General features: G+C 40.0%; 1 protein-coding gene across 1 annotated transcript in view; it reads left to right on the top strand.

Moving 5' to 3' along the window:
- The first annotated feature begins 890 nt into the window (after positions 1-890).
- TMCC2 (transmembrane and coiled-coil domain family 2) overlaps positions 891-17,258 on the top strand; it is a 63,984-nt gene continuing 47,616 nt past the window's right edge. The window contains exon 1 of the mRNA XM_081323924.1: positions 891-1,385. Within this exon, the coding sequence (XP_081180050.1) occupies positions 906-1,385 (480 nt within the window). The 5' untranslated portion in view covers positions 891-905. The remainder of the gene's footprint in view (positions 1,386-17,258) is intronic.

Below are 17,258 nucleotides of genomic sequence, written 5' to 3'. Positions count from 1 at the left end.
AGCATTCATCTTTGTCTTCCTCAGAGTTTTGCTACTATCAGCCTTATAAGAAACTGTGTGGTCCTAACATGACAATTATTAGAATAGCTATAGTACAGTCCAAGTCTTACAAGTCCAAAAGTGGTTCCTTTCTTTTTCCTTTTCTCTAATATGATGTGTGTGTGTGTGGGGGGGGGAATTCTCTGAGAATTTTTGTAAAACACTTTCTTGATATGGGCTCAAGCCACTTTATTTGACTGTTGCCTTGGTAATGGATCTTTCCTATCTCCATCAAGGCCTGCTTTTTTATTCTCTACTCCTTCAGGATAAGTCTTTGACTATTGCTGATGTCATCCCTTCAAGATGAACCAGACAGACTACACAGAAAAATACAACTGAACTTTATTCAGATAACTTATTCTTGCAAGATATCTGAGGGAGTCAGATGAGGAGCTAATCTTTTAGAATGCTGTTGCACCTCTGTAGATTTAATGCATATTTTTTCATTCACTTGATGTTTTCCTACTGGCCTCTGGATTCTTCTCCATGGTTATTTCCCTAGCGCTCCATAGCAACTGACATTGGCTACCTTTCGGACGGGGAACAGTGTATCATATATTGTAGATAAGGCAACACAGGAATTTACTAATGTGGTGAGGAAGCATAGTGTCCAGGCTTCTTGATTATAATGTGCACTTCATATGGATGAAATCTGGACTTCAAAAGAATGACACCAGTCAGTGACAATAGACAATTACAAAATTGTGATTCGCTGTGGCATGGGCAAGATGGGATTTTTTTCCATACTTATTATATTTCATCTGTTTTTTTTACAACAAATTTTGTTTAGCTCCTTCTGCAACTATCTTTCCAATATTTTGTCTTCTTTCCCTGAACAGAAGATACAACAGCTGTCTGAAGGTTCTATGTTTGGTCATGGACTTAAACATCTTTTCCATAGTCGTAGACGATCCCGAGAACGGGAGCATCATAATTCCCAGGAGTCATCCCAGCAACACCATGGCATGTCTGATCATGATTCCCCTGATGAAAAAGAACGCTCTCCTGAGATGCATCGTGTCTCTTATGCTGTGTCTCTCAATGATCTCCCAGCTCGACCCACCGCTTTCAACAGGGTGCTACAGCAGATTCGCTCTCGTCCTTCCATCAAGAGAGGAACCAGTTTGCACAGTGGCAGTCGCCGAACCAAGAGTGGCTCTGTAGAACCACAAAAAAGCAGTCCACATCTTGTGCGGAGGGCCCCCCAGGATAGCAACCTGACAGCAATCCTGCATCAACATCAAGGCCGGCCAAGATCTTCATCTACTACAGACACTGCTACCCTTATGGCTGAAAGTGGGAATGTTTACCTTCTGACCGAGGAGTCAGAATGCCTCAGTGACAAGGTAAGATGAAAGGGTCATGGCTTTGGTAAAGCTTAGAAAAAATGGGAGACACCATTTTTACATTGCTCAGTTCTACATCTGGATTTGTCATTGGTAAGAAAATTGGGTCCTAGAATCCAATTTTACAGGACAAGTAACTGATGTTAAGAGTGTGTATGGCATAGATATGTGTATACAGATATTTGGTACTAAAATTTGGCAGTTCACTTTAAAAAAAAGAAAAGAAAAGAAATACATCATTTAGCAAAAATCATATATTCCTTCAATGGTTGAGAAAACATTGAAAATGTTTCTTGTTTCAGCTGAATTATGCAGGCCATGCTACAGGAGGTAGAGATTTTTTTTCCCATCCTCATTGTGCAAATCAAAATTTAGGGTATGCTTAAACATTTTCCATCTAAAAATACTTTAAAGATTACCCTATTTACATGTTCAGGAAATATAGTCCTCTTTCTAAATTATATTAAGTTACCTTTACAGCCAACTTGTGTTATATTCATCATATCTTTCCCGATTGGGAAGGGTTACTTTGATGACTATACCCAGGGAAAATGAGTGGAGCAAAAACAATTGAAGTTAAAACCAAGGAAAACACAACAGAGTCTTGGTACACCTTAAAGACTAAATTATTCTATAAACTTTCAGGGATTATTGTTTATTTCGTCAAACGTTTATTTTCAGTCAATTATCAATTATGAGTGACCATGTTACACAGTGCTTTTTTAAATGGCATAATTCTTATAGCAGTATCTTTAGCACTGAATACTGAATAAATTCAATTCAATACTTGTAGATTAGCTAGTAATTCCAACTTCTGAGAATGATTTCCCTCATGTTCTCTATACATGTAACTCAGCACAAGAGGCAATCATTACCTTTCACCTTACTCAGCAAATGAAATTCTCTAATAAGATAACCTAGCTTGCTCTAACTGTTCTCCTTGCAGATGAGTGCAGGTAAAACATTATTGTTGAGAACCATTTGGGAATATTCCATAAAGCAAAAGTCAGCAGTCACTGCAAGCTGTTATTAAGGCAGACTTTGGTAAGAAACTATAATTCTACTAAACTTCTAGGAAAGTAAGCTACTGATTCAAGAAAAAACATTTAGGTGAAATAAGCATATCTGTCCTTAATTCATTATTAGGTTCTTAGGTATTTCAACCTTGTCAAACAAGGACTGCTTGGGAGTTCAGAAAGGATTTAGAAAAGGCTAGAGTGTGATTTGCAATCAAGTTGCTTTGTCTGGTTCACAGTGAATTACCCAGAAAAAGATAAGTCAGTATCACAGGGAAAATGTATTTAGTTTGCTCACTGCAAACATTTCTGCTTGCCCAGGCCAGCTAGGGCAAAATATTTTGCTGTTTTTCAGCACAGGGAATCTTACAAGGGCATGTCCCTCCAGTGAAGATAATGTTAGGGGCAAACAAACAGATCCACATGCAAAGAGTTTAATTAGCTGTTTGATAGTTTGCACCTAGGTCAGACTAGATAAGCTTCAATGGCACTCAAGGGGTATCACACTTTGCCTCTTATGCCCATGTAGGGATTCCAGACTAATTCCCTATTTGATTCCCTTCACTCAGCTCAGCCAGTTTCTCTTTGACAGGAAAATATCTATTTTCATTCATCCATCCATTTTGCCTTCTACTTATGATTTTACAAAATCCAGTCATATTCTTTCATTTTTTAAAAAAGGCTTCTTGGCTTGCTACTGGTGAAAGACAGGCAGTAAATAATGTGGCTAAGGACAAAATCTGGGCAACCTATTATCTCCAGTGAGTCTTTTTCAGTGTAGTACTATAGTTATTTTTTTTCTTTTTTGGTTGGAATTTAACTCTTTTCATACTTACAAAATTCTGGATCTCAAATAAGGTAGAAGTTATTCTGTCTTAAACTTGCCAGAGAATATGTCAGAAATGAAACTAGAAAGTCCTGATGCCCAATTTGGGGATGTGTTGATTCTCTGTGGAAAGGGAGATGATGGTGATAGAACTGCAAAAGTACAGAACTCCTCCTAGAGTGAATTTGATATTGGAAAGCCCTACATGGCTTAGGCCCGGGGTACTTGTGAGACCACCTGCTGCCAATGTCAACCTCCCATCGGCCTCCTCAGGGTTCCGTCCGCCAGGCAGTGCCAGCTGGCGACCCCCAGGGGGAGAGCCTTCTCTGTGGGTGCGCCGACCCTCTGGAATGAACTGCCTCCGGAGCTGCGGACGGCCCCTGACCTTCGATCCTTCCGCCGTGACCTGAAGACATGGTTGTTCCAACAAGTGGGCCTGGACTGACTATGGTTTTTAATTTGGTTTTTATTGTGTTAAATTGTCCCGTATTTCTTATATTCATTGTTTAATTCTTTTTTAATTTTTGTATTTTATGTCTCTTAATTTTTATTGTTGTGAGCCGCCCTGAGTCCTTAGGGAGAAGGGCGGCATATAAATTTAATAAATCAATCAATAAATCAATCAAATCAAAGACAAAAAGGACGTCATCTCATTTATTTCCTAAGGAGTGGGGATGTTGATAAACAAGCCGTGCAAATTTAGTTGATTATTTCAAAGATGGATAACCAAGTGCCTGGCAGGGAGGGAAAAGCACAATATATTTTTTTAAGCAATTGAGCATTCTTGTGCCCAATGGTATTCCAGCAATCCCTTGTCGTAATTCATCAGCCAAACTCTATGCTGAAATCATAAGAAGAAAAGAACCAGTATGGCTTCTTTGGCATCTCCTTCTTGCTTAATCCAGCCCAGGGGTCAGCAACCTGAAACAGTGAAAGAGCCACTCGGAACCGGTCCCTCACAAAAGGAAAAACTGGGAGCCGCAAAAAATGTGTGCACATGCGCGTACATGCGCGCATACGCAGAACAGGGTTTGACTGAAGAGTGGGCCAAGGCGAGATATGCACCTACCCTGCATATCCGAATTGATTGGTTGAACTTTTTTAGTCCCACTTTTTTTTTTGGACTGCACATGGCAGAGGACTGGGAGCCGCAGGAGACAGCTGAAAGAGCCGCATGCGGCTCCGGAGCCGCGGGTTGCAGACCTGTGATCCAGCCTAATAATTGCTAAGTGAGGTGTGGAACAGAAATCAAGGAACCCATGAGGACATTTTTTTCAGTAAACCATTCAAAACCATCTTCCTTTCCCCATGTTCTTTGTAGGGCTATATTTCCATTCATTCATAGAGGAGTTAGCACTCAGCACGTTACTTTTTCTGTCCTTTGCTTTAGTATGCAGGGGCTGTTCATTATGGAAGGTTTCCATGGAAGTCCACTTCCAAATCTGTTATTCTGTCCAGTGAAGGAAAAAAAAACCCCACATACTAGTTCAATAATAGATTAAAATTGATTTTTTTTAAAAAGGGTAATAGTCATAGTGTACAATTTTTGTATAAATTGTATCCATAACAGTGATGGCTTAATTATTAAGGTCTGAAAATTAAGCATAAACTAGCATTTCAGTTTGGTTGCCACTTCTAGTGCATTGGAGAAGGCATTCGGTCTCTGTGTTCAGCACAGTAGATGCCACAACAGAGCTTTTCTCTCCTGAAAAGCAAGAAAGAGTCTCAGGTGACAGGCTCCTGTTCCATACTGATACCATTCAGCAGGACAGCAACCTCCAGGCGACCTGATTTATACATTCAGAAGAAAAGGAATCAGAGAAGAGACACAGATGGCTGACGACTGGCTCCAATTGTTCCTTAAGTAACTGAAATGAATTTATTTCTGCATGTCATGAAAGAATGAAATGTGATTGTTTGATCCTTTTGTTGACTGATGCAGTATTTGCATTCTCTTCTCTTATTTCACTCATCATTTGGTGTACGGGTAGTCCTTGTTTAATGACCAAAGTTACAAAGGCACTGATAATACTGACCAGTTCTCACCTTTATGATCGTCGCAGCATCCACATAACCATGCAATCAAACTTTGGGTGCTTGGCAACTGGCATATATTTACAATGGTTGCAGCATTCCAGGTCTTGGGATTGTCATTTGCAACCTTCCTAGGGATCTTCTGACAAGCAAAGTTAATTCAGGAGGCCAAATTCATTTAAAGACTGCACGATTCCTGTAACAACTGCAGTGATTCACTTAACCATGGCAAAAAGGACATAAAATGGGGTATAACTCATTTAACAACTGCCTTCCTTAGCAATGAAAATTTTGTGGTTGTAAAGTGAAGGACTATCTATATCGCAGTAGACACTCAGCATATTTAAGATGCATGGGCCAACTCCCAGAATTCCCCAGGATGATAGCTGGGGTGGTATGCTAGTAGAAGAATTCTGAGAATTGTAGTCCACACATCTTAAAGTTCCTGAAGTTGTAGGAACACTGCAATACAAACATCTAGTGATGTTTCTAATGATGGGTTGTTATCAACCAAGTTGGCAGGAGGTTTCAGTTCATAGTCATGTGACATTGTGCTTAACAACCCTCACTGATTCACTTAACAATTGTAGCCAGTACTGATGAATTGATGTCATAAGTCCACCACTGTCACTTGACTTTTCAATTTTAAAATGAATTTAAAACCACTTGGTGATGGAGTCACTAGTCTGAATTGTGATTGGTAAATAAGGATTACATGTATAAACTTTTGATTGAAAATGATGTACTGTATCTGAATAAACCTAAACTCCCCCATGTGACAAGTCTAAGAAGCATTATTTTTCTAATCAATTGAAATTAACATTCTTACTTCTCCCAATTCATTTTGGTGCCTTGAGCAAGTCTTGTGAAACCACAGCTCACCACTTTAGGATTCAACTCAATATCCAACTCTCCTCCTCCAATGATCTGGAAATTTGGGCATAAACAAACAAACAAAAAATCCTGAATCAATATTCCAAAACCTAGTTTAAACATTATTTGATTTCTGTTTAGTGTTGTGGCTTGTATTGTGGGCTTATGTTGGGTTCCATTATTTCTGCTAAGCTGATAATGATTTGCATGAAAGCATCTTCAAGAAGCCTTCACAGATATTAGAAAGTTGACAATCTTCATCTTGGTTTGTTTTTTTCATCTGATTTCCTTTAGGCAATGGAAATGCTGAATAAATAATGCAGAATCTGTATTGGACCAGATAAACTATATAAAGTGTGGAGATGATTTTCAACCTGTTTTGGTGGAGGTTTGCATTTGGTGGAGAGAGAGAGAGAGAGAGAGAGAGAGAGAGAGAGAGAGAGAGAGAGAGAGAGAGAGAGAGAGAGAGAGAGAGAGAGAGAGAGAGAGAGAGAGAGAGAGAGAGAGAGAGAGAGAGAGATGGCAATATTTGAGTACCACCTAGCAAGGTGTCAAAAACTTGATGACAAAAAAAACTGTTCAAAGTTGCAATTGCACTGAAATGACTTATGACCATTTTTCACACTTATGACCATTGCAGCATGCCCAGGGTCATGTGATTTATATTGGAATGCTTGGCAACTAATTCATATTTATGATGGTCACAGTGTCCCAGGGTCGTTCCCACAGAGAGGGTCTCCTCAGGGTGCCACCGGTCAGAGAATGTCGACTGGTGGCCCCCAGGGGGAGATCCTTCTCTGTGGGCGCCCCGGAGCTATGGAACCAGTTACCGGTTGAGCTCCGGACGGCGCCCGATCTTCGCTCCTTTCGCCGCGACCTGAAAACATACTTGTTCGAGCAAGCCGGCCTGGCCTGAGGGGGGATTAGTGGGGTCTTTTTACTATTTTATTGGGGTTTTTACCATGTATTAATTGTATTTTTAATCGGGCATGTATTTAATTATCTTTTATTTTTTGTAAATCTCTGTGTTTTATTCTTGCCCTGTACACCGCCCTGAGTCCTTCGGGAGAAGGGCGGTATAGAAATATTACTGTAATAAATTAAATTAAATTAAATTAAATTTTGCAACCTTTTGTCAAGCAAAGTCAATGGCACGGCTGCTGATGGCCAAGTGCTAAGGCGGGACTTCCTTCCCTGCCTCCCTCTTTCTCATTCCCATCTCCTTTCTCATTCCCATCTCTCACACACACACCATATTTTCCCTCTTCCATATATTCATCAAACAAGGAAAAGCCTCCAGAGACAAAAAAGACAAGGGAAGTAGCTTAAAAAGGTGCATTCTCCTTTAAGAATTAGCTACTGGCTAGAAAGGAAAGTTAAGGAAGAAAAAAATGTATAATAAGTATTGGCAGCCTCCCTAAATGGCTCTATTCATAAGTAAAGGAATGCTACAGGCAAAATCCATTCAGGAGAAAAATACTTCAAAATCCCTTGCAGCAAAATTTACAGCTAACAATAGCAGAGCAATAGATGCTAACACATCAGCCATCAGCCAAATAGACATCAGCCATCAGCCAAATAGAAATTGCCAAACACTCCTTAAGAACACAAAGCCCACATTGCACAAATCGCAGAACTTCAAAGTCACAAAAGCACATAAGAATCCTTCCACTCTCCATCTCCCTCCCTCCCTGCCTCACCTCCAGCCAATGCTGCCTTTCTTCGTGGAGGGCGACCCCTCCCCCACTGAATTTCTTATCTGTTTGTTGCTGCCAGCACAAGTAGATTGGTTCATGGCCAGCCTGCTTGATCTCCTCTCCTCCCACCCTCCTCCTTCCTTCCCTTCGGTGCAGCTAGAGCTGACTCCACCTCCTCCCAAAGCTGACTCTTTTTCTCCCTCTCCTGCCCAAATTGCCTCCTTTTATAGCCTCTCCTGTCTCCGCCCCTCTCCTCCTCCTTTCTCATCCGGGTGAGCCGGAAGTGAGCCTGTGGCTTTTACCTTGCCCCAGCCACTCTGCGGCTCCGGAGGACTCTCTCACAGTAAGTCCTGCGCTGCGTTGGCTCGTTCCCTCCCCCACTATACTTGGCTGGGCAGGGCCATGTACCTACCACCTGCCATGTACCACATGCTAATGTACTACAGGTGGTACGCGTACCACCAATTGGAACTGTGAAGATTAACCATTTTCATTCTGTCGGCTCCACTCATTGAACCCAGTCGTTGGACATTTTGTGATAGTACTGAGCTGCCTTGTTGGCAACAGTTAGAACCCTCCTAAAACCCTGCTAAATGTTTGTAAAGATGGAAATTAAACAAGTTTGAGATCCTTAGTCTCTGCTTTTAGTTAACTAGAATGTATAGTTTTTGTGTGCAGGGACCCAGTCTACCATCCCCTTTGTATGCAGGGAACTCATTAATAAACTTATTTGTTCGCTTTGTAACAGGTATAGGACATGGGGGAGCCAGGGGAACAAATATGCTAAAAGCTGGAGTGGGGCGAGTGCAGAGAAATTATCCTGCCATATATGATGGGCAACTCAAAATAGAGACACATCCACAAAACATGAGGAATCATTGTGTTTTGTTGGACCATGTTTTGATCTCCTGGAATTTATCTGTTTGGCAATTTCAGGAAGTTTGGAAAGATCCCTAGTACAATATGGCATATACCCGTTGTGGCGAACCTATGGCACGCGTGCCACAGGTGGCACACAGAGCCCTCTCTGTGGGCACGCGTGCCGTCACCCCAGTCCTAGGCTTTCAGGTGCGTTTTATAAAACCTTTTCGCTTTAGGCCTCCACCTCCATGTGCAAAAATTAATCAATTAATCAATTTCACCTTCTCGCGGGAAAAAAAAGACCTCGCAAAGTTGGAATTGATCAAACTTTTTAGTCCCACCCAGTCAGCCATTACCACTGCAGCCACGCCCACCCAGTGGGCCACGCCCACCCAGTGGGCCATGCCCACCCTATGGGCCATGCCCACCCGGCACCCGACGATACATAAGTGGGTTTTGGGTTGCAGTTTGGGCACTTGGTCTCTAAAAGGTTCGCCATCACATACCATATATTTCTGAAAGCGTTTTTCAGGTATAAATGCTGTTGTGATTGAGGCTTTGATCTGGTAAAAATATATCATGTTATTAAATAAATGCAAATAGGCTTAATGTGCAAGTAATACATGAACTGATTAATGTTTCTGTGGGCATATGGAATGTTATTGGAAAGTTTCTAGAATGATATACCACACATTTCCATGCAATTAGCTTGTGAGGTTTTGCCATTAGGGACTTTTGGAAAATTGGGTACTTGATTGTCTGGTTCCATGCTGTTCATCTTATTTATAAAACAACCATATCAAGCAGCAGGTTGGACTTGGTGGCCTGGTTGTTCCTTCCTACTCTATGGTTTTATGTTTGTTGGATAATTGGAAAAAGTTAGAAATGTTTATTGATGTGTATACATTTTAACAACACTGCTATGGAAGTCTCTCCTCCCGCACAAATATACATTGGTTTAAATTTTGCCTTGTAAACAACTAATCAATGTAAGTTATATATATGACAATCTGAAGCCTTTATTTTTTCCTGAGGAACCCATTTATTCATATATATTGATAAGTGGCCAGTATTTCTTTCTAATGACCTTTAGGGAAGGAGACATGATTCAACTGAAGGATACCTGGAGATTCTAAGCACATAGTATAGGAACCATACTTTAGCGATGCATGAGAAAAGACTCTACATGTACATGTGTAGATCCATCTCCAAGCAGAAATGGCTCCTGATGGACTCAGGATTTGGAAAATGTCTCCTTCTCACTATAGAAAGTAGTCTCTTTCTCCCATATTTGAAGTACAACATTTTAATACTTTTTAATGTCCAAGAAGCTGCTTAAAGCCCTACTGAACACTACAGAAGTCTACTTGGATTGTTATATCAGGTCTCTTGACCTTCTGCTTGTACATGCCTATGCAATTAGAGTTGTTATTCTGTAGTGCTGACTGTCCTGACACCAGGTGCCTGCCATTTCTTGCTGTATGTGGGTACTTCTACATTCAGCTCATCTGGATATTATACGTTTAATGATAGGAAGAGTGAAAAGCATGTGGTGTTTATTTTTGAATGAACCTTTTATTGTATACATTGAGATTGGCTGAGCCTCTCTCCGTGTCCCCCCCAACTCACAGTGACCCACCATCTTGTTACACCATGTGAGCTAATTGCACAAAACACCAGCCTCGCAAGTCAATCATACATAAAATTATAAAATTATTTCCTGCTCAAGAGCCTGACAGCCCATGGATAAAAGCTGTTCTTCAGCCTGTTGGTACAGCTGGCTGTACTCCTGAATCTCCTACCTGATGGTAGGAGAGTAAAGAGATACTGACCAGGGTGTGAGTCATCCCTCAGAATTTTCCTCACTCTTCCAAGGCAGCGAGCCCTGGCGATGTCATCCAGTGGTGTCAGGGGACAGCCCACAATGTCTTGTGCTGTGCTCACCACCCTCTGTAATACTTTCCTATCTATGGCTGTCAGGCCAGCATACCAAAACACTCCCGATATTGTATAATGCCTTCAGTAGAAGAACTAAATTAATTTATTATATGACAGCTCTTCCTCAGCATGGACTTGAAATAGCTGTTAATATTCATAATTAAGTACTTACCACCTGTCTTATCAAACATAATTTGGATGCTGCATGCTGGAAAACTTTTTTTTAATCTCAATCCACACCAGAGTTCACTGCCAGTTGTATTAATATAGATCTCCCTCTACTGGTAGCAAAAATTAGTGTCTACTGGTAGCAAATATACTAAATACTAAATCATTTATGTACTTCAATTTCTGAAATATAGAATTGCCCTATCAGGGAACTGGGTAGCAGAAGGAAGGAAGGAAGGAGGGAAGGAAGGAAGGAAGGAAGGAGGGAAGGAAGGAAGGAGGGAAGGAAGGAAGGGAGACACGCAGATGATTGGTGTAAAATATTCAAATTCAATATTTAAATATTAGCTAAATTATATGACAAGTTTAAGATTTAAAAGCACCATTCACAGTTTAAGTAATTAAAAAAATATTATAGTATTTGCCCAGCTAGGTTAGGTGGCAGCATCTAGTTGGTCTTGGCTGATATTGAAAAAGCTAAGTTGAGTCAAAGTTAGCTATAGTTTGGATGAAAATTCCTAAAAGTTGTAAACTAGTCTGAAATTTTTTTAAAAAAATAGCCTGGTAAAGCAGCAGTGGTAAACTGCTTCCATATTGTTGCCAAGAAAGCAAAATGGATATGTTAGTAATTGAAGTTTATCTTGAGGGAAACTGTACTTAAAAATAATCTTTTCATCTAACATTTGACTTAATGGTCCTCAGCTGCAATGGAAAAAAATCTGTCCATTCGTTGTACATGTTTAGAAACCAATTAATCATGCATAAAATTCCATTTGCCATTTAATATGTTCAAAGATATGTAAAATATGAAAAATATCTGGGTATAAAATCCCATTTATTAGATATGCTTTTGTATCATCCCAATTCCATAACTGAATACACACAGTGTATAAAAACCTAATATAAAGTAACAGGAGCCTGAAACAAACCTCCCTCCAACCATGCCCCTTAAAAAGCCTGTCTAAATAACATTATTTTGACAGTTATGCACAAGATCAGGTTCAAAATATGATAGGCAAAACATCAGTGCTACCACACTTGCCTTTGGATGCCTCGTGGAGATTTGAACCATAAGAAACTCCTGTTTCTATGAACTCACTAGGCAGGAAGAATCATTTTAAAGGAGATAGTCCCTCAAATGTCTTGGCAATGCACCCCATGGATTGGTTGTACATAATATCAGCCTTCTGAATTGGGCTCAAAAGCTTATAGCAGTGGTGGCGAACCTATGGCACGCATACCAGAGGGGGCACTTGGAGCCCTCTCTGTGGGCACGCGCGCCTCACTCTGGCTATGTTTTCACAGGAAAAAGCCATTTCTCAAGCCCCTTCCTAGCCAAAACAAGCCTCCCGAGTGAGCGCGCTGTTTTCAGCTTTGAATTATATCAAATCTGACACCAGAAACAGACTAACAGATGACCTGAGTGCTGCATGTGTTGCTCTCAAACTTACAAAGTATAAGCCAGAGTTAGACAAATTATCAGCATGCATACAACACATTAATTGTTCAAAAGCATGCCAAATGCAAACTTTTACCTTTCAGTAAAAAGTTGTTTGTATCATTGAAAAGCTTTGTTATTGTGTTTTTCTTTTAAGACAAAAGATGTTAATGTATGAGTTGTTTTTTCTAAACTAAAACCTCAGTATTCAGATTAAATTGCCGTGTTGGCACTTTGTGATAAATAAGTGGATTTTGGGTTGCAGTTTGGGCACTCGGTCTCTAAAAGGTTCGCCATCACGGGTTATAGGAACTAGTGCAAGAAATAGTTGAAAAAGCAACACAGCTCTATCAGCACCTAGCTGCTGTTTTTGTGAATTGCAGCTTTCAAGTAATCTTCAAAAACAGCCCCATGTTCAGTGTGATGCCATAAATAAAATGTGAGATGACAACATGAGTCACTACAGTATTGCCAGTGCTTCATGGTCTAAAAAGAGCCCAAACTGACATAGGTTTATTTGGCCACAGCTTCTGCCTGCTGATCTAGCAGCAGTTGGAGATACAGAAGGGCTGCCAATTACAGAAGTGCTCTTTTAGGAGCAACTTGATCTGCCTAAAGCTATCATTGGAACTGAATTCTAGCCACAGTGTTTCCAAATAAACAGAAACTCTTATTTGCTAGGGTTTTATTTGAGCTTTTTGTAGCACATCTACTCCACACATCAGTTAAAAACTAAAGCATTTCCAGTCCATTGTGAGGTGTTGCATCATTATTGTTAGCATGTTTATAATACCTTCTCCAGACCAATAGATGACCACTCCCAGTGGTGTTTTTTTTAAAAAAATAGATATTAAACAATGCAAGAGCATCGAGTCCTGTAGAAAAGCCAAGAATTTTACTGTTGCACCATCATAGCTACCAACTGGAATTAAGGATTTGGGTAGGAACAGAACCACTGTAAAGAGTACTTCCATTCTTGATCTTCAGAGGTGGTCAAGAAGGATATTACAAACAGTGGTACTGAATGCTGCTGAAAGTTTCTAAAGTAAATTCCCTTTACCAGCTGGCAACAGAGCATTTCCACCAGATCAGTGAGTTCTCTCTCAATTGCAGGTCCTGAATCCTGATTGGAAAGGATCTAAATAATCCTCTTCATCTATGATCCTCCATAGCTACCATCTTTTTTCCAAAATTTTCAATTGGAGATTGGGAGAAAGTTGTCTAACACAATTGTATCTAGAGATGGCCTCTTCAAGACAAGACATACTAGTGCTTTGTTCAAAACTAATAGCACCTCATCTTCTCTCAAAGATACATTTGTTACTTCTTAAATCTAGCCACACATAATAATAATAATAATAATAATAATAATAATAATAATAATAATAATAATAATAATAATAATAATAATAATAATAATAATAATAATAATAATAATAATAATGAGGAGGAGGAGGAGGAGGAGGAGGAAGGGACCTTGGAGGTCATCTAGTCCAACCCCCTGCTCAGGCAGGAAACCCTATACCATTTCAGGCAAATGGCTGTCCAGTCTCTTCTTAAAAACCTCCAGTGTTGGAGCATTCACCACCTCTGGAGGCAGGTTGTTCCACTGGTTAATTGTTCTAACTGTCAGGAAGTTTCTCCTTAGTTCTAAGTTGCTTCTCTCCTTGACTAGTTTCCATCCATTGCTTCTTGTCCTGCTTTCAGGTGCTTTGGAGAATAGCTTGACTCCCTCTTCCTTGTGGCAGCCCCTGAGATATTGGAACACTGCTATCATGTCACTGCTCTGAAAGGAGCCCGTTTGATCATGAAATCAGTTCAGACATGGCAGAACTCTGCAGAGAACATTACCTCAGACTCCATAGGGTTCAGAAGAATTCCAGATGACATGAAATTGAGCTCCCACCATTACTCTTGGCTCTGTCCAACTGTCATCAAGGTCTAAATGACTTTTATCTGGCAAATCTTTGGACTAGACTAGAGAGAACCCTACCAGGGCAATCTCATTCACTATTCTAATCTCTTTTTGTCAGAATAAACCAGATATGTGAGAAAATACCTTCTACATTGCTGGAAAACTCCCAAACACTTTAAAAAGTTTTAAAACTCAATTCTACTAATCAGGCACCTGAGTAGAACATCCTAGCATGTTCTTCATTCTTACAGAAATCCAGGAAGCCAGTCAAGTGCAACGTAACACAAAAATGATCCAACCATAACAATTCAGCATTTTACATATCCTTTTTTAAAGACTTATGGCCAAAGGACTGATGACTGTTCATATCGTATGCCATATGCCCCCAAATAAGCACCAAGTCTAGCAGGAACCCACCCATCCACCCTGCTCTCCATGAGCTATCACTGAGTTATTTCTTGCATTAAGAAGTCAAACAGCAAACAGCAGTCATCAGGAAAAAAGAAACATATGCAAGCTTCCAGTCTCCTTCATCATAACAGGATTAAGAAAGCAGAGAAAGGTTTTGCTGCCATAAATGCTCTTATACATATGAATCTCATTTCAAAGTAAAATACTAGCTGGAATTTTTATACTGTATTGTAATTTTGACGTTCCTTTGTGCTCTGATCCTTCTTCATTCCTTTATGGTAGACTTCTAGCTTTACCTTTGGAGTGGAATTTATAGACTTCTTTGGCACTGACTCTGTCTTAGGTAACTCAGCCTCTTTGTCTTCATCTGTTTTCAGTCAAAAGCTTGATCAGGATCCGACTAATGTGTTGTAGGCAATAGCACAGTATTTTGCTGAATGCAACCTTGTGCCTATTCATAACTTTCATTCAGAGACTTATCTAATTTACTGCTATTGCGGTTGACTGATTTATGACAATTATTTAAACTTATAACTGCTGCTTTTTGTCTGGTTCTAATCAAAAGCCTGAAGGAGGATAATCACACTGCGTGCTTTTTATTTTTCTGTCCAACTTTCTCCTCTCTACTTTCACCTCTCTGTAGTTTCAGCTGCCGCCAATCTAACTTCTGCCAACTTCTTTACCAGCAACTGGACTTTGACATTATGATGCTTTGATGCTTCTGTCATTATCTCAGAATCAGTTGGTCATTACTTTCACTCAACACCAGGTCTGGATCATTCTTCCTTCTTGTTTTCTCTTCTTTTCCTCCTGCACTGACCATCCTCTTGTATATCCCTTCTTCTCCCTAACTCTAAATAATCTCATTCCATTGAGCTCTTCTGCATATTCTTCTCCTCTCTTCCAGTCACAATCTTCCAGGATGAAAGCAAGTGAACTAACAGAGGTAGGAAAAGCACTGGGTTGTCATGTCATGCAAACTGGACCAGTGTTTATAAAGGTAGGACTGATTCATAAGGAATAGGAATTAATTGGAACTGATTGATTGTGGGTGGGGATTTCTGGGTTTTTATTTTGTTGTTGTATGCCACCCAGAGTCACCATGTGTTAGTCGGACAGCCATATATATCTACTTAATAATAAACAGGGAACATATAATGATGTAAAAAGAGTATTCTAGAGTTGGAAAAACATAAATAAAATTATTTGAATGTTTACATAATATTACATAATATTCCTGGCAAATAGATGGGGAAGAAATGGAGGTAGTGACAGATTTTATTTTCCTGGGTTCCAAGATCACTGCAGATGGGGACTGTAGCCAAGAAATTAAAAGACGCTTGCTCCTCGGGAGGAAAGCCATGGAAAAACTAGACAGCACACCAAAAAGCAGAGACGTCACCCTGTCAACAAAAGTGTGTATAGTCAAGGCTATGGTCTTCCCAGTTGCAATGTATGGCAGTGAAAGTTGGACCGTAAAAGAGGCTGAACGCCAAAGAATTGAGGCCTTTGAACTCTGGTGCTGGAGAAGACTCCTGCGAGTCCCTTGGACTGCAAGGCGATCAAACCGGTCAGTCCTAGAGGAGATCAACCCTGACTGCTCTTTAGAAGGCCAGATCCTAAAGCTAAAACTCAAATACTTTGGCCACCTAATGAGAAGGAAGGACTCCCTGGAGAAGAGCCTAATGCTGGGAAAGATTGAGGGCAAGAGAAGAAGGGGATGACAGAGAATGAGGTGGCTGGATGGAGTCACTGAAGCAGTAGGTGTGAGCTTAAATGGACTCCAGAAGATGGTAGAGGACAGGAAAGCCTGGAGGAACATTGTCCATAGGGTCGCGATGGGTCGGACACGACTTCGCAGCTAACAACAACAACAACATAATGAATGATTATCACAGTTAAGATCTTTTCTCCAAAGTGAATAAGGAGGATGCAAACCAAGCATCTAAAATTGTGCGTGGCATGGAGCAGTGTTTCTTAAAGTGTTGACCCAGGATCCCCGGTGTCCCAAGACCCTCTGAGATGAAAATTGTTGCCAGCCTTGGCTGAAAAATAATGTAAAATTAAAATCCATCAAACAATAGTGATGGACCAAACAGCAGTAGCAGCAAAAGTGTCAATTTTAATTTTTAATATGATACATATTAATCATAACATACTAAGAAAAGGTATGTTATTTGGGCCCCTCCATAATTTTAAAAAGTCGAAAGAGGTCCTAGGAGAAAAAAAAAAGGCTAGCATAGAGAATGGGAAGAGGAAAAAATCTCTTGTTTGTCTTCTGCAATATGAGTCCAGAACCTTCTAATGAACTTGATGAGGAATTCTAAACATAATAGAAACCAACCATTCTTAATACAGTAAACAGTTTACCATTGGAATTTCTCATCATAAAACCTAGAAGTGGTTACCAGTTTGTATGGATTTTTAAAAGATAATGGACAAATTGCTAAAAATAAAAATTATAAACACGATCTCCCCACCCCAGTGTTCCATCCTGACGACGTTGGCAGTTAGACAATGAAAGCTTGATCTTTTAGCAATAAAAACTGTTTTAGTTTTTCTTATTCCATCCCAGTGTTCGTTTAGTTTGTTAATTTTAACATGCCTGGGATTCGCATTTTTAATCTTATCAAGGAATATATATATATATATATATACACACACATACATATATGTGTGTGTGTGTGTGTGTGTGT

The sequence above is a fragment of the Vipera berus genome (genome assembly GCF_964194415.1).
Source record: "Vipera berus genome assembly, chromosome: 3".
NCBI lineage: Eukaryota > Metazoa > Chordata > Lepidosauria > Squamata > Viperidae > Vipera > Vipera berus.
The sequence above is the reverse complement of the archived record's forward strand: the minus strand, read 5'-3'. Positions and strand labels throughout refer to the sequence as shown.